Below are 18918 nucleotides of genomic sequence, written 5' to 3'. Positions count from 1 at the left end.
TTCCAGCACATTTGATTCAAATAATATTGGCCTTGGTTATTTGAATTGATTAGGTGGTTGATTTGGTTGATTTTTTGAATCAGATGTGTTTGTGATGTGTTTGGAATAAAACGTATTCAACAAATTGAGAAACAACACTGTAGACAATTTGGGTTAGTTTATTGTTTGGCATCACACATCCGAACACTCCCTCTTACTTGGGCTAGAGGGCATCATTTCATCATGAACTATCACTGTAGTCTAGCATAGAACGTGGAAAGAGAAAGGGGATACCTAGTATCCTGAATGCATTCAAACTCAACCCCTCTGAATCAGAGAGGTGCGGGGGGCTGTCTTAATCAATGTTCACGTCATCAGTGCCCGGGGAGCAGTTGTTGTTGGGAGTTATGGGTCAGTCCCATTGAGTGATGTTACATTCAGAGTAATAGTTGTTCTATTCAATGCACTCATATGATGTGGCACTCTACCAATCAGGAAGAGCTTCCATGAGTACACTGTTTAGTGTTTCCAAGAGAGGCTTTTAATCACAAACATCTGTGTGTGTGTGTGTGTGTGTGTGTGTGTGTGTGTGTGTGTGTGTGTGTGTGTGTGTGTGTGTGTGTGTGCATGCATGTTTGCGTACATTCAATGTGTGTAAATGTATGTGTGTCTGGCATGCATGTGTGCTTAAGTGCCTATGTGTATAAGTTTGAAATTGTGTAACATAACTATGGAACATGGCCTGACTCAGTCAACCACACTTCCTCATCGTGTGTGTGATTTTCGGGCTTGTGTCGTCTAACGCTACTTCCCAAACAAAAACGTGAACTGTCGACAGCTCTGCAGGACCTCTGGAACGTTCTAGACACTCTTTTTTTATACTGTTTTTGTATCAATGGATATCAAACCCAGGTCATACGTTAGCCTCAAGACCACTTGGCCCACTGAACTAAAACCTATAGGAATTCATTTGCAGGCAAACACCAGCCTTCAATACATTGTGAAATATGAAATTAATTATAGATCTAGCAAAGATATTATATCACTGGTCTAGGTTTATCCATTGCCATTATTACAGACCGCAGTGCATACCGTTACACTTGAGTTCCTCTGCAACAAGAGCACAAAAGAGAACGTTTAGGGATTCAGACAGTGAAGTTCCTGCAGAGAAGGTGAAGCAGTTGTGTGATGTGATGAACAGACATTTTTGGGGAGAGAGAGGTCTGTCTGACCCTCTGGCTCGGGTTACTACAGGAGCCACTCAGTCCACCCCTTTGTACCCTTAAGGTGTGTGTGTCTGCATTTACGATCTGGTAACCTAGCAAGTGAGAATAGAGGGAGGTACAGTAGCAAAGTAAAGAGGAAGGGGGAAAGAGAAATAAGAAAATGAAAGGGAAGGGAAGAAAAAACAAAGAGAGGGAGGAAATAGAGAGAGAGGGTACAAATGTCGTGTCTTAATTTAATCATCCTGTTGTTGCAGGAATTGTCCTGTACAGCAGGAAATGTATACTTGTTTTGTTTTGTAATTTCCACTTAAAAATGTCAGCCTTGATTGCCCTAGTGAAAAATATATCAACCCCTACAAAAAATGAACATGACATCTACCCTACAAAACAACTTCCTGTTGCTGCAGGACTTTCTTCCTGCTGTGCGAAACTGGCTCAAAGATACGGCATCTGTAAAAGAAAAAAAGAGGCAGACAGAGAGACGGCGAGAGATAGACACACGCGTGCACGCACGCACGCACACATGCTCACAACAGTCACACACACACACATATATACATAGACAGAGAGTCTTAGTTGTGTATTGATGAGGGTGCAGTAAAACCAAACAGCCACAAAAAGCCCCATAAAGCTGTAACACATTCCCTGCTGTCCAGAGTGGGTCAATGACACCTAGAGGCAAACACCAGGGGGGCAGAGGGAGGGGTGCTAGTGGCTTTGGGGTGTTGTTTAGGGTGAGTATTTTGGATGGTGTGTAATGTATGTTTTTTTGGGGGGGGGAGTTGTGGTGTTGTTTGGTTGGGTGATTTGTTTATTTTTTCGTAAAAAAGCAAAGATGGGTGGTACAGGGAGAAGCGTTGTGTAATAATATCTGTGTATGGACATCTTGAGGGGGAACCCATGTGAAATGGTATATGTGGTTCTGAATGTGTTTCAGAAGAAAGAATGAATTCTAAATTCCACTGTGGAACTGGACGTGTCTCAGCATCACAGTGATGGGATAAAGACCTGTGGAATGAGATGGTCATTGAAAAAGAGAGGAGAGAACGGTCACACACTCTTACCGGTACTCACTCACGCGCACAAACTAGCGCTCTCTCTCTCTCTCTCTCTCTCTCTCTCCCTCCTTAAATCAGCTGTCAGTTTTAATTTCATAAAGGAAACACACACACACACACGCACGCACACACACATACACACACACTTCTGTATTTCAGAGCCCTACCCCCTCATGCCCCCGGCCCTTAATACAGAGAGACAGGAAGGAATGTAAAATGTTTCCTGATGCTGCAGAGCCAACTTCAACTCTAAATACAAACACACACACACATACACACATGCAAACACAATCACACACACAGTCCTTCATGCTAGTCTTTCATGCATGACGCATATTTCAGCGTGCAGTCCCCCCTATGGCAGTTCAACACAAACCTAACCCAGTTCAACAAAACCCGAAACCTGTGTGTGCTGGATATGAATACTAAAGTACTGGTCCCCTTGATATAAAAATAAAATCCATCTCCTCCCCAGTATATTTACAGTAAGGGCGAGCATCTACAGCCTATAGCATTCTCCCTCAGAGGTGCTATATAATGTGCGTACAGTGTATAGGAAAGGTTTATGTTCTGATTATACCCCCAGCCAAGTCTTTATCTACACCAGGCCAGGACCTGTCACAATCAGCCCTCACAGTTTTATAGGCCTGACGTATTAATTTATCAATGCACTTTAAAATAAATGTAAAAAATGTGTAGAAATGACTGTGTCCAGCACTCTAATAATCACTGAAATGAAAGCTAGACAGTCAGAGAGCATCTAAAATCAAATAAAAACGATGGACATTTTGACAGCGAGGAAATGAAACATACTTTCAGTGCGGCCCTCCGGACCTTGATGAAGACTGAATGCAGCCCAAGGGGCAAAATAACTTTGACACCCCTGCTGTACAGTTTGCTGTGTGTAACCCTGTAGCTAGTTCCAGAGGGGCCTAGTCTTAATAAGACCCGTGGCTAGCTTTATGGACTGTGGGTAGCACAAGGGTACTGAACGGATGTGGATAGCATCTATTTCATTCAACCTTCTTGTATGCAGCACATGCAGCATGTATGCTATATGCATGTAAACACGTACTGTATCAGAGGGCAATGCTAACTAATTTAGCTTCATGGCTTATGGGCCTTGTGAAGGTCTGTGGTTTTGTATTGGACTGTTATTTCCAGTCATATTCTATGTTGTGTTTTCCATGTACAGTGAGATCCAAAAGTATTGGGACAGTGACAATGTTTTGTTGTTGTTTTGGATCTGTACTCCAGCACTTTGGATTCGACATTATACTGTGAAGTGCAGACTTTCAGCTTCCCTTTGGAGATTTTCATCCATATCGGGTGAGCTGTTTAGAAATTACAGCATTTTTGTAATAGTTCCCCTGTTTTAGGAGACTAAAAGTATCGGAACAAATTCACTTATACAGTACCAGTCAAAAGTTTGGACACACCTGCTCAATCAAGGGTTTTCTTTATTTTTTACTATTTTCTACAATGTAGAATAATATTGAAGACATCAACTATGAAATAACACATATGGAATCATGTAGTAACAAAAAAAGTCTTAAACAAATATATTTTATAAATAAAGGTGAAATAAAAATAAATACATTTTATGTTTGAGATTCTTCAAAGTAGCCACCCTTTGCCTTGATGACAGCTTTGCACACTCTTGACATTATCTCAACCAGCTTTATGTTGTAGTCACCTGGAATGCATTTCAATTAACAGGTGTGCCTTCTTTAGAGTTAATTTGTGGAATTTCTTTCTTCTTAATGCGTTTGAGCCAATCAGCTGTGTTGTGACAAGGTATGGGTGGTATACAGAAGACAGCCCTATTTGGTAAAATACCAAGTCGATGTTATGGCAAGAACAGCTGAAATAAGCAAAGAGAAATGACAGTCCATCATTACTTTAAGACATGAAGGTTAGTCAATCCAGAACATTTCAAGAACTTTGAAAGTTCCTTTAAGTGTAGTCGCAAAAACCATCAAGCGCTATGATGAAACAGGCTCTCATGAGGACCGCCACAGGAAACGAAGACCCAGAGTACCTCTTCTGCAGTTCATTAGGGTTTCCAGCCTCAGAAATTACAGCCCAAATAAATGCTTCACAGAGTTCAAGTAACAGCCACATCTTAAAACCTCTTGATACTACCCATCCCGGGTCCGGGAGCGTAATCATCATCTGACACTAATTAGCATAACACAACGGACATAAATATTACTAGAAAATATTCAGATTCACGAAATCACAAGTGAAATATATTGAAACACAGCTTAGCCTTTTGTTAATCACCCTGTCATCTCAGATTTTGAAAATATGCTTTACAGACAAAGCAAGACAAGCATTTTTGTAAGTTTACCGATAGCCTAGCATAGCATTTTGCCTAGTTAGCAGCAGGCAACCTGGCCACGAAAATCAGAAAAGCAATCAAATTAAATCGTTTACCTTTGATGGGCTTCGGATGTTTTCACTCATAAGACTCCCAGTTAGATAGCAAATGTTCCTTTTTTCCCAAAATATTATTTTTGTAGGCGAAATAGCTCCGTTTGTTCTTCACATTTGGCTGAGAAATCGACCGGAAATTGCGGTCACCAAATTAGCTCCATAATATCGACAGAAACATGGCAAACGTTGTTTATAATCAATCCTCAAGGTGTTTTTCAAATATCTATTTGATAATATATCCACCGGGACAATTGGCCTTTCAGTAGGACCGAGAGGAGAAATGGCTACCTCTGAGAGCCATCAGGTGACCACTTACGCAATATAGTCGCTTACGCTCATTCTTCAACATAAATGCGTAAAACTACGTCAAAATGCTGTAGACACCTTGGGGAATACGTAGAAAAGGGAATCTGGTTGATAGCCCATTCACTGCTCAATAGGGACGCATCGGAATGTCGAGCTTTCAAAACATGAGTCACTTCTGGATTGGATTTTTCTCTGGCTTTCGCCTGCAATATCAGTTCTGTTATACTCACAGGCAATATTTTTACAGTTTTGGAAACTTTAGAGTGTTTTCTATCCTAAGCTGTCAATTATATGCATATTCTAGCATCTTGTCCTGAAAAATAGCCCGTTTACATTGGGAACGTTATTTTTTCAAAAATTAAAATACTGCCCCCCCAAGAAATTGTAACATCAACTGTTCAGAGGAGACTGTGTGAGAATCAGGCCTTCATGGTCAGTTTGCTGCAAAAAAAACACTACTAAAGGACACCAAAAAGAAGAGACTTGATTGGTTGGAAATCTGTCCTTTGGTCTGAAGAGTCCAAATTTTAGATTTTTGGTTCCAACCGCCGTGTCTTTGTGAGACGCAGAGTAGGTGAACGGATGATCTTCGTATGTGTGGTTCCCACCGTGAAGCATGCAGTAGGAGGTGTGATGGTGTGGGGTTGCTTTTCTGGTGACACAATGACACAATGTGTGTGATTTATTTAGAATTCAAGGCACACTTAACCAGCATGGCTGCAACAGCATTCTGCAGCGATACACCATCCCATCTGGTTTGCACTTAGTGCGACTATCATTTGATTTTCAACAGGACAATGCCCAAACATACCTCCAGGCTATATAAGGGCTATTTGACCAAGAGTGATGGAGTGCTGCATCAGGTGACCTGGTCTCCACAATCATCCAACCTCAACCCAATTGAGATGGTTTGGGATGAGTTGGACCGCAGAGTGAAGAAAAAGAAGCCAACATTGCTCAGCATATGTGGGAACTCCTTCAAGACTGTTGGAAAAGCATTCCAGGTGAAGCTGATTGAAAGACTGCCAAGTGTGAGCAAAGCTGCCATCAATGCAAAGGGTGGCTACTTTGAAGAATCTCAAATATAGGGTATATTTTGATTTGTTTGACTTTCTTTGTTACTACATGATTCCATATGTGTTATTTCATAGATTTGATCTATTCATTCTTATTCTACAATGTAAATAAAATAGTAAAAATAAAGAAAAACCCTTAAATGAGTAGGTGTGTCCAAACTTTTGACTGGTACTGTATGTGTAGTAAAAAGTTAAGTATTTGGTCCCACTACACTTTTGTTGGATGCATTTGCTGTTTATTTTGGTTGTGTTTCTGATTATTTTGTGCCCAATAGAAATTAATGGTAAATAATGTATTGTGTCATTTTGGAATCACTTTTATTATATACAAGAATATAACAAACTGGTGTGCCTGGCAACTACTACCATGCCCCTTTAAAAGGCACTTAAATATTTTGTGTTAACCATTCATCCTCTGAATGGCATACATACACCATCTGTCTCAATTGTCTCAAGGCTTCAAAATCGTTCTGAGTGTTGGGGGCAGTATTTTGATGTTTGGATGAAAAACGTACCCAAATGAAACTGCCTATTTCTCAGGCCCAGAATCTAGAATATGCATATAATCTATCATATTAGGATAGAAAACACTCTAAAGTTTCCAAAACTGTAAAAATATTGTCTGTGAGAATAACAGAACTGATATTGCAGGCGAAAACCTGTTTTTCCTGAAATCTCTCTGTTCCATTGCATGCCGTCGCTCCATTTAAAGGGATATCAACCAGATTCCTCTTCCTATGGCTTCCACATGGTGTGAACAGTCTTTAGACATAGTTTCAGGCTTGTGTTTTGAAAAAGGATCGAGAAAGATCACTTTGCGTCATTGGATGGCTGGGTGCCAGCAGCGTTTTGCATGCGCAACAGCTTGGAGCAGACATTTTCTCTCTCTCTCCTATTGAAGAAGCTACAGTCCGGTTGAAATAATATTGATTATATATTGTAAAAACAACCTGAGGATTGATTATAAAAAACGTTTCTACGAACTTTACGGATACTATTTGGAATTTTCGTCTGCCCCGTCGTGACAGCTCGAGCCTGTGGATTTCTGAACATAACGCGCCAACCAAATGGAGGGAGTTTGGATATAAAAATAATCTTTATGGAACCAAAGGAACATTTATTGTGTAACTGGGAGTCTCGTGAGTGCAAACATCCGAAGATCATCAAAGGTAAGCGATTCATTTTATTGCTTTTCTGACTTTCGTGACCAATCTACTTTGCTGCTAGCTGTTTGTGATGTTTTGTCTGCTGAGAGAGATGTCCTTACATAAACGCTTGGTATGCTTTTGCCGAAAAGCTTTTTTGAAATCTGACACGCCAGGTGGATTAACAACAAGCTACGCTGTGTTTTGCTATATTGCACTTGTGATTTCATGAAAATTAAATATTTGAATTTGAATTTGGCGCTCTTCAATTCAATGGATGCTGACGAAAATGATCCCACTAACGGGATGGGTGCATCAAGAAGTTAACCAGTCTCCTCCCCTTCATCTACACTGATTGGAGTAGATTTCACAAGTGACATCAATAAAGTATTGTCACGGATCCCCCCGGTACTGCTGCTCATTCCGTTCACCAGTTCCGGAGGTCTACGTCACCGTCCTTCATACTTAATTTTGCTTGTTCATGTAGGCTATTCAACCCCATTTTCAAAGAACTTTCCTCCTCCGATTACCAACGACACGGTCCTCCAAACTATTTAGTCCTCCTACAATGTCATATCAAGAGTGTCTTTTTTTAGAATCTGCCCCACACATAGACTAAGATACAATTGACAGAAGCCTAGTATTTTATATAGATGTACGGATGTTAGGCATAAAGACATTATGGCCTATGTGAGCAGACAGCGCCATGGAACAAGAGAAGCGATTTATGATACCATGCTGACCCCATCCTATTTACAAATATTGGTGTTATAAAAAAAGAGATTGCTTGTTTTACGTTTTTTTATTTTTATAAATGCCTTCTGCAACATGTAAACTTTCTTGTGCCTTTATAACAAACGTGTATGCCATCTGTAAATACGAATACAATTATTAAATTATGAGCCTAGTTGGTTTAGCCACAGAAAAATATGTCAAACTTCCTGCTAGCAATGATTGGCTGAGATAATAAGTGGGCTGGGCTTGCCGAGAGATGAGTTCGGATTGGTCGGCAATGTAGCATGCTTCGTTCTATAATATGAGCTGGTCAGTATGTGTAGGTAATTCTTTCTAACGCTGCTTTTTTGAAAGATATCGCGTAGTAGAACTGCATAAGTGTTGCTCTCCACTTTCTGGAGGACAGAGTTTTTTAAATCAGGCAATAGAGTATGAAAGCTAAGGAGATGGATACTACTCTGCCTTTTGATTGCAAATATGCCAACGGAGTCAGCGAGAACACACAGAAGGCCGTTGTATTAAACAACTGTCTCTGGATTACATCTTCAAGCTAAGGGCAACCATGGCATCCGTGACAAAGAGGGAGAAGCGTCCATCCATGTATATGGGTAAGAGAGTCTAGCTAGCAAAATTTTCAGATGTTACATGTTTCACATTTTGTCAGAAAGTCACTTTCATTTCAAGTTAAATTGTACTGTTAGGAGCTAGAAAATGTTAGCTGTCTGGCTAGCTATCTAACATTACATGTATGATCTGTGTAGTAAAATTATTTGTGTCTCAGAGCAATTTGCATTGCTAATTATAGCCTAATGTTAGCTAGCTAACGTTTAACTTTGTTAGTTAGCTACCTGAAGATTCATGGACGGTAGTAACATTATGAGTTGGGATTATGGTTCATTGTTTAGCTAGCTAAGCTACATGTCTCAATAAAAGACTCCACTATGCAAGTAACTATTTTAATATAATGTTTATGATCTTACTGTGACAACTGTCGATAGATGTAGCTTGTAAATTTGAGCGCAGAATAACTGACGAATTCACAACACCAGTTGAATATGGCTTTTGTCAGTAAAAGTTGGCAAAAAAGCTTCAAGAAATTGTTGCCAGCAACGCAGTTGCAGTCACCAACGCTCTGGATAACATAAAATCAGCAACCAGCTCTGCTGGGGTGAGTAAAATGGTCAGAGTGAGCTGTTCTCTCATTTGTGTCCGGAAGTAGCTAGCAAGCTAGCCAATGTTAGCCAGTTATTTTGGGTGCTTGACTGCTGTTGTTAGGCCAGAACACTCAGATCAGATGCTTTTCAGCCAGAGCATTCAGTGTGTGGTCTGAATGCTCCGAGAGTGAAACGCTCTGAATTTACAAACGGCCAAGTGACAACGTCCAGATTAAATTTACAAACACACCTGTAGTATAAGCCAGCCTTTAGTCTTGATTTGTTTGTACTATCATCGTCAAAATGCAAGAGACAGTCCATAATGTATTATTCCGTCCCAGGTGTAATTTAGATTTTGGCCAGCAATGTATCTGCAAGGTTTTTGACTGATCCAATGAACCATTGCATTTCTGTTCAAAATGTTGTATCAAGACTGCCAAAATGTGCCTAATTTGTTTATTAAAACTGAGCAATGGCATGGTATTCTTTCACTGTAAATTGCTACTGTAAATTGGACAGTGCAGTTAGATTAACAAGAATATAAGCTTTCTGCCAATATCAGATATGTCTATGTCCTGGGAAATGTTCTTGTTTCTTACAACCTCATGCTAATAGCATTAACCTACATAAGCTCAACCGTCCTGTGAGGGACCCACCGATCCTCAAGAAGTTGATATACCATTTATATATACCATTGAGTCCATAGAGTCCATATACCATAGAGTCTCTACTTTAATCCTATGTAAAAAAAGCAGCATTTCAAATGTTGTTATGTAAGACCGAATCGAGCCAGTCAGTCAAAATTGATCCATAGCCTATAGGCTATAGTCTACGAAGTGCATGCTCAGAGAAGCATAGAGCCAAGTTATATTTCTAAGATAGATGCTAGAATGGTCTAAATAAAACTAGGCTGGTATTCCAACACTGAGCCCGGCCTGCTCTGCTCTTGCTGATCCCCAAGAAAGGTGTGTGCTGCCTAACCAATGGTTGCGCTGTCTGGGCCTACGGTGGCAGTTCAGGAGGAGAGTCAAAGGCTTCTTCTGAAATTAATTTTAGTTTAGTCTAAAAATTGTACTCTGTTGTGCACGGACTATTCTATAGCCTATGTTCTGTTCAGCTTGAGAAGAAGAGCACGAAGATGAGAAGGAGGACCGGAGGTCAACTTTGATAGCTTGCTACTACTATGATTTTATGAAAAACATTATGTTTCTTGCCCATGATGTGTTTATCAGAGGTATTGACCTCACAGTAAGTCAGATTCGAGTAACTTACATTGTGGTGCTGAAACTTGAAGCTGCAGCCACAGCACAATCAGTCAGAAATGGAGAGCTCATGTTGCTGAAAGTAAGCAAATTTGAGTAGGCATCACTCATTTCAACCATCTTCATTTTAATTTACTAACAACAAGAGGGCTTTGTATTGGATCCTATTTCTTCTTATTTAAGAAATAGGAGGTAGGCCTACCTGTTTGACAGGCTAAATTAGGGTATAATACTGACATATCGTAGATTTGTTGGTCAATTCCTGCACCCAACATGCACCCTTTAAATAGCTTACCTCTGTGCCATAGGCCTACTTTTTATTTTAAAAAATTGCAAAAAGCACAGGTATTGACAGTTTAAGATAAAAAAAAGGGATTTGATTACATAAAGTGACCTATAACAGCACTTTGATCCGCAATGCTTTATGCTAGAAATAAACTGTAAAATACCTGTGAAAGACTCCAATGCATAATGGATATATTTGACTTTCTATAGCGGAGGAGACCTAAATTAGACTTTGCTTGGGAAGTCATCTTTTTTTTTTACTATCAATTGATTAAGCTATTCACTTTATGTACAATAGAAGATGCTTAAACCCAGGCAGCTTTTAGGGAAACACTTGAGACCGTCTCTCTTTGGGTTAAGCCACGGAAGAAGAGTAGCCAGCCGCTAAAAAAAATTTTTTTCTGCGTCGGCACGCATACTCGGTGGAAAGGTAGGCCTAACTTTTGCTCAGATTCCTAATGACATCTCAGATTTAATTATTTGCAAACAGGGACAGGTTAGATGGAGATATATGATATGACAAACACATAGTGTAGGCCTATCTCTCTGTCTATTCTAATTTAGGTCATTTGTGTGGAATTAAAAAATATTCTGCTAATATGTAAAATGATGTAGAATTGCATGACATTTTTATAAAAGGCATTTTTTTTCGGACAAGCAAATACAATTATTGATTCATGCAATGCTTTTGATATAAAGGAAATATTTCCACCTCTGTTCCACCTCTACTCCACCTCTACTCCAAAGTAGTCTGCGAACCCTCAACCTTCTGGTCCGCAGCCCTGTGCGCAATCAAAATTCCTGCGTTGCATTGTAATGCTTACTGGACGGAGAACAGTTTCTAAAACTGCATATCTAAGACTCTGGTCTGTCCAAGAATTGAGGGTAAACAGTAAACATGTTCTCCTCTATCCACTTGTTTTCTAAGCATTCAGGGAGGATTTAGGTCAAATATATTTTGCTGAAGGTGGGGCCATCCATTTTCATTTCAGAGAGGTCAAATTTTCACCATGTAAACCTTATAAATAATGTTCATTCCCTAAGAGGAAAGCCATGTTGGTGTCAGTTATTTTCAGTTTATCGTCCAAACTCTATTGCAATGCACTTCATTATTACAGATGTGAGTGCTACAGGGTGGTAGTCATTGTGGCAGGATGCCTTAGAGTTATAGCTCTACCACCAGCACTTAGATTTACCATTGTAAATTTGTTGAACCTTCAGCATCTACGAGGTTAATTATAACCTAGGTGTGTTCTTCAACCTTCAGGATAGGTTTATAGGGTAAATATCAACACTTTGGAGAGAGAGGAAGGTTGGGCTGAAGGTGGGACACCTCAAGCAGGTAGGCAAGTTAATGTAAGCCCCTGGGTAAGGGCAGGGGGAATGCATTTAGAGCTGTTATGAGCCTGTAATAAGAACAGAAATGAGGAGATGGGAGGACAATTTGGAACTGACTGTTTAGTACAGGTACAGATGGGGATGTTTAGCGGGGACAGGGGACTGAGGGCCTTAACATGCTCCATAGATGAGAGCAATACCACAGGCACAGCCATCTCACAGCAAAGCACTCCATCACTCTCTTTCCCACACTCAACCTGGAGGAGAAGGAGACCCCGGTACAACTGGGTTTGACAAAGGGAAGGAGAGAGATGGAAGGAGGGGAAAAAACAAGAGCTGGGCAGGTTTGAAGGGGCTGATAGGAGAAGAGAGGAGGGAGCAGAGGGGCAGGGTTGTGTGAGTAGTAACAGGAAAGGGTGAGGTAGGAAAGAAAAGGGAGGGGGAGAGAGGGGGAAGCTAGCAAAGTGTAGAGTGAAGGGGGGTCGAGAGGGAAGGATCGGTGGAGAGAGGGATGGAGGAGGGAATGAAGTCTTGGAGAGAGAGAGAGAGAAAGAGAGAGAGAGAGGTTTTCACAAAGTGTTTGGCAAAGTCCCTCTCAGTCCTGCACAGCCTCTCAAGAGGAGGGACTAGTTCTCACTGATCAGGTAGGTAGGTGTGTGTTGTGTGTGTGTGTGTGTGTGTGTGTGTGTGTGTGTGTGTGTGTGTGTGTGTGTGTGTGTGTGTGTGTGTGTGTGTGTGTGTGTGTGTGTGTGCCAGTGCAAGTTTGTGTGTCTATTTTAAATCACCACCTAATGTTATAGAAATGGAGAAAAACAGAAGATAACGTCTTTTGTTTTTATTGGATTCTTTTCTTTCTTTTTTGCATTAAAGGACACTTGTTCATTAAAGGACACTTGTTCATTAAAGGACACTTGTTCATTAAAGGACACTTGTTCATTAAAGGACACTTGTTCGACATTTCTCTGCAGAGTGTGCTGGTTTGGCACCAGCGTGAATCCTTATATAAAGACTACATTCATGGATATATTCTTCCATTTTTTTCCCCCCTCTCTGAAACAATTACTTGATGGAGAAAGAACCCTAAATTCTGTCTCTGCAGTAACATACAGTATTTAACATGCAGTATATCCAGTGTTGAGTCAATATTGCCTGTTGTTTGGCTGATCAGCTGCTCTTTGACATGAGCTCTGCACTGGGATACCTTTGATTATGGTTAGTTATGATTGGTTATGGTGTTTTGATGTTTCTAGTCATGTTGCAATAGACTGTAAAAAAATGACAGTATCTTATAGTGCAGAGTCCAGTAGTACATTATGGTGCAGATTCCAGTAGTACAGAATGTGTTGCTTTTACAAAGAGGGGCAGAGAAACATCTATCTATTTAATGGAAATGTATGTATTCAAACTCCTAAAAGGAGAGTCCATGGGTCTTTACAATGTGCTCTCATTTCTTTGGGGCCCCTTTCTTGTAGTAGGGCAAGGTTGGTTAGAATTTTCCACTAATATTTGGAGTATTTACCAGTTTGTTCAGGTATGTTTTACTCACATTTCCGAACTCTGGGTAACTAATCTGTCTCCTCTCTTTCTCTCCGTCTCTCCTTCAAGCTGAGGTAGACTTGTGTGTAAGCTCTTTTCTGCGTGTGTGTGACCTGCGTGTGTGACCATGAGTGGATTGTGTGTGTTCCTCTTGGCGTGCGTCCTGCCGCTGTCCCTCGCCTCGCCAGGCAGGCAGGACCCGTTCCTTTGGCTGTCCGCCCTGCGAGGTCGTGGTTATGTCGAGGGCTCCCTATTGGCTGACACCACCGGAGGGGAGTGTCCTGCAGAGTGTGACTGCCCGCCCTCCTTCCCCATCGCTATGTACTGTGATGGGCGTGGCTTGACAGCCATGCCCAATGTGCCTTCCAGGATGAAGTATCTGTACCTGCAGCACAATGAGATCTCCGCCATGCCAGACTCTGCCCTGGCCAACGCCACCAACCTTGTCTGGGTCATGATGCATCACAACGCTCTGTCTACGGACAAAATCGGCAAGAGGGTAGGTTCTTCTACCCAACACAACATGACACTGGACTTCACAAAAAGTCACTAGGATTCATTACAGTACTGTACACCAGGGTTTTGTTTTTTGCCACATTTTGTTTTTTTGCCACGTTTTGTTTTTTTCCCCTTAGCACTACACCACTGATTCAAATAATCAGTGTGGGTGGGGGTTGGGTGGGGTGGGGGTGGTGGCGGGTATGTTCGGAAACCTGGCTCTGCACTGCACTAGGCCTTGACAAATCAAACCTAATTTTATGTTTGAACAAACATATCCTTATATTCTAGGTGTTTGCCAAGCTGCAGGGGTTGGAGCGTCTGTACCTTCAACATAATAACCTGACTCGTGTTCCCCCCAACCTGCCAAGCTCACTACGGGACCTCAGACTCAACAACAACAACATCAACAAGGTAACAACACTCAGACTTCTCACCACTACTGGCCCTTCAAACACTTTCATTCATCTTCATCTGTCTCCAGATGTTTTTATGTTGTAAAGTGGATCCAGAGGTTTTTCTGTTGATTGTAAAGTGGATCCAGAGGTTTTTCTGTTGATTGTAAAGTGGATCCAGATGTTTTTCTGTTGATTGTAAAGTGGATCCAGATGTTTTTCTGTTGATTGTAAAGTGGATCCAGATGTTTTTCTGTTGATTGTAAAGTGGATCCAGAGGTTTTTCAATCAAGTGTCCAAGCCACATGTAAAAAAAAAAAAACACAGTCTTGGAAAGACAACACTCATCCTTGTTTCAAGTATGACGGCACCAGGACTTACTGTTTCTATCAATAATTTAAATACAGCTTGTTTTGTTGTTGTTTTTGCCTAGATGTTTTAAATAAAGTGAATAAAGTTTGTATTTTTGTGAATGCCTAGATAACACCAGCGGCCCTTGATGGCATGGAAAACCTGACCATCCTGTATCTCCACGATAACGCTCTGACAGAGATGGGCACATCTCTGAGGGGTTTGAACTCACTCACTCTGCTTGATGTCAGCGGCAACAAGCTGAAGAAGGTATCGTAATGTAGAGTGTGTGTGTGTGTGTGTGTGTGTGCGTGTGTGCGTGTGTGTGTGTGTGTGTGTGTGTGTGTCTGTTGATTGAAGCCAGCAATGGCAATTGAATAGACTTGCAAGATTGATTAATTCATCGAATGATTAATTGATCGACTGACGATCCATGTCCAGGTACCAGATAGTCTTCCAGAGCGCCTCCACCAGCTGTACCTGGAGTCCAACGCCATCAGTGCTGTCCCAGAGGGTTTCCTCAGTAAGTTCTCCCAGCTGCAGTACGTCCGCATGGCCCACAACCAGCTGACCGACAATGGCATCCCCCCCAACACCTTCAACGTGTCTGGCCTGGTGGAGCTGGACCTCAGCTTCAACCAGCTGGAGAGGATCCCCCCCGTCAGCCAGACGCTTGAGCACCTCTACCTGCAGGCCAACCACATCAAAGGTGTGTAAAGTGGGCCTGCAAGCAGTAAACACACTCGTGCACGAACACACGCACACCGTCTTGGCTATTAATCGAAGTCGATGATAACAATTTTTTGTTGGAGTTAGTGGAGGGGTCAGTGACTCTGGTTCCACTTCATGTGGCTGTGGGGAGTGATGTGGCTGCTGCAGGTGGGACACGTTTTGAGTGATTCGTATGACGTGATTTCAGCAACACTTTGAAGTTAAACAAACAAAGTTCCTTTTTGTTTAAATGCCAGAATGTAAACAATAGCTCCTCCCCCTCTCTCACTCCCATTCGTCCCTTTTATTTTTCTGTCTCCCACTCCTTTGTCTCCCTTCCCTCTCTCTCCCTTCCTCGCCATCTCTCCCTCCTCTCTCTCTGTAGAGTTTACACTGGGGAGTTTCTGTGATGTCGTGGACGTAATGAATTTCTCCAAGCTAAGGACACTGCGTCTGGAGGGGAATGAGATCAGCATCGGGGATGTCCCCTCGGAGTCGGCCCTCTGTCTGCGTCTGGCTAACACCATTGATGTGTAAAGCACCAATTTCACCACCGGGCGGCAGCATCATCTCACCATCAGAGCATAGTGCAGCAGTCCTTATTTTAGCATAACATTTAAATTCCCCAATCTCACCAAAAAGGGGCAGTAAAGGGCTGTAAAGGCACAAAGGCCCAGGTGCTCCAAGTTAATCTGTTGTTTTATCTCTTATCATTCAAAGGACATTATGATAGATCTCCATATCAGGTCATTTTTCTTTCTCTAAGCTTTAGATGCATAGATCGTTCAAAGCATGTTGAAAGTGCTTCTTCCAAAGTCAACTCTGGAGGAAAGATAACTTTATATAAGCTACGTGAATATCGTATACTTCTGTGATGATGATTTCAAAGCCACAATTGTTGGTATATGTGAGTGTGGGTGCTCACATTTCTAATAGGATGTGTGTACCAGAGGAAGCAGGTGGGAGGAGCTATAGGAGGACGGGATCATTGTAATGGCTGGAATGGAATCAGTGGAATGGAGTCTAACGTGGTTTCCATTGGCTTGATGTGTTTGATACCATGCCATTGATTCCATTCAAGCCATTACAATGATCCCGTCCTCCTATAGCTCCTCCCACAAACATCAACTGGTGTGTACGTTGTCTGTGTGTATGTGTCCCCATTTGACAGTTACTGTCTTTTTACAATAAATGTTATAATATGATGATGGTATGTATGAATATGTATGCAGTTTATTCTGCATAAGCCTTACTGTAAAGAGACTAAGACCACACAAAGGCAGATGAAATGCATGAAGAACGCACTACGCATTCATCTATCCGCCAAAAGTTTAACTTTTGACACTCTTATGGACAAAATTATGGATGAGTGGCGGTTGACTGTCCATCATTTGAAGAGTTTCATTCCAAAACACTATACATCCATTTTCAGAAATGTTAATAAATTATCTTTTATAGTTTAACAACACATTTTTGGAGTGGTTAAAAAAATAGTTTTAATGACTCGACACGCTGCAACTCCTGCCTCTCCCATCTCCTCATTGGTTTTTAGGAGCATATACCCACATGCCATCTCCTCATTGGTTTTTGCCATTTACCCACGTGGGTGATTGAAAGACGAACTGAGGTTCACTCTCCATTCCAGTTGGTTGTGATAATGCGCCTGCGCCTTAAAGTTGGATGCCAACCGCCATATAACGTCCAAAGAAGAAGCCTGTAGGAGGAGAAATTACTAGAAACAAACTCAGTTTACCGTTTTATCTGTGGATTAATTGTTGGAGTAGAGGACCTTGTGCATTTCAGGTAAAATAACAACTCAATGTTTATATCCCAGGCCAAAGTAGTTGGCAACAGCAAGCTAGCTAGCTAAATTGCCATAAATCTGTAATGCTTTTCGACCTGACCCCAAATTAATCTAGTTAGTTCAGAGTTAGTTTTGATTTTTCAACCTGAGTGTCCTGATCGCGTCTGGTGTAGGGGGACAAAATCAACATGTGCTCGATGGCGCACGTGTGTCTGGTCAGCATCTAAGGTCCAAGGGGAAGGGGTAAAGATTTAATTGGGACTGGCTGTAATACTGTTTTTTTGCTTCTCTCTATGTGTTTTAATTTTGTGTGAGCAGCAAGCCCATTATACCACTGAATCAATCCTATTGACCTTAGGGGAGATTGGTCTCACGTTTATTTAAAAAGTGTAGTAATGACTAATGGCTATTAACATCTGCTAACCATGTGTGTGACCAATTATTTTTTATTTTTATTTGACCTGAACCTAAACTCTTTATGGGCAGGAGTTCCGGGAATCTATCCGTACAGCCACAGGGCTAACCCTAACTCCAAGGTTGCCAGTCCATTTATATACCCAATCCCTTGGTTAACATATGTAACCCTAAGGCCATCCATTTCATTACCCAGCCCCAGATTCAGTGGGTCACTGGGTCACTCTGTCAGACTGGCCTCTACAGGTAAACTGCCAAAATAAAGGAAACATTTGAATAAATGAGGGATACAAATGATATTGAAAGCAGTTGCTTCCACACAGGTTTGGTTCCAGAGTTAATTAAACAATTAACATACCATCAGGCTTAAGGTCATGTATAAAAATGCCCAGTTTCCAATTATTTTGGCTACCATCGCTAGAAGAAAAGGGAAATGGACTGTTGTGCTGACTCAAGCGCCATGGAATTGTCGACCCATTGGCCACCCGTCTTGGAACACCTGATGGTAAAATGTTGACTCTTCCACCTCCTGAGGGAGTTTTCAGCTGTTATATTGACTGCTGTATACATTTCACCGCAGGACAAGAAAAATAACAAGCTGACACTTAACGAACTGTACAGGGCAATAAACAAGCAGGAAAACTTACATCAGGAGGCTACTTTTCTGGTTGCCAGTGATTTTAATTGTGTCATTAAGACATGTGATGCCCAACTTCCATCAACCAGTCTCCTTCAACACTAGGGGCGAAAAAGTCCTACACCACTGTTGTTCTACCCACAAGCAAGCATACAAGGCCCTCCCTATTCCGCAAGTCAGCAAATCAGTTCATGACTCTGCAATCCTGCTTCCTGTTACCAAGCGGAAGCTCAAACAGGAAGTACCCATTACTCGCTCCATTGAGAAATGATCACCAGAATCTTAGATTATGCTACAGGACTGCTTTGCTAGCACTTATTGGAATATGTTTCAGGACTCCGCTGATAACATAGACGAGCTAGACACCTCTGTCACAGGCTTCATTAGGAAATGCATCGGCGACATTGTCCCCACAGTGAAGGTTCAATGCTTTCTCAATCAAAAGCCCTGGATTAACAGTGAGGATGGTGCTAAACTAAAGGACATGGAATGATATTACACAGGCTGCGACGCCCACCGCATGAGGCAAGGGCAACGATGCCTCTCTACCACACAAACCCAATGCATTT

The 18918-nt window shown here is 41.6% G+C and overlaps 1 protein-coding gene across 2 annotated transcripts in view; it reads left to right on the top strand.

Moving 5' to 3' along the window:
- LOC110494069 (fibromodulin) overlaps positions 1-16699 on the top strand; it is a 33256-nt gene extending 16557 nt beyond the window's left edge. Inside the window, exons 1-6 of one of the 2 annotated variants that reach the window (XM_036950115.2) lie at positions 12480-12647; positions 13609-14038; positions 14329-14451; positions 14913-15053; positions 15225-15492; positions 15880-16699. In XM_036950115.2, coding sequence (XP_036806010.1) covers positions 13667-14038; positions 14329-14451; positions 14913-15053; positions 15225-15492; positions 15880-16031 — 1056 coding nt within the window. In that variant the 5' untranslated portion in view covers positions 12480-12647; positions 13609-13666 and the 3' untranslated portion in view covers positions 16032-16699. Of the gene's footprint in view, positions 1-12479; positions 12648-13608; positions 14039-14328; positions 14452-14912; positions 15054-15224; positions 15493-15879 lie in introns of those variants that run through there. The other variant, XM_090205431.1, reaches the window with a different exon arrangement.
- The last annotated feature ends 2219 nt before the right edge of the window (positions 16700-18918 follow it).

The sequence above is a fragment of the Oncorhynchus mykiss genome, chromosome 17 (genome assembly GCF_057628025.1).
Source record: "Oncorhynchus mykiss isolate SJ-2025 chromosome 17, ASM5762802v1, whole genome shotgun sequence".
Lineage (NCBI taxonomy): Eukaryota > Metazoa > Chordata > Actinopteri > Salmoniformes > Salmonidae > Oncorhynchus > Oncorhynchus mykiss.
Note: the sequence above shows the minus strand (reverse complement) of the source record. Positions and strands in the feature narration are given on the sequence as shown.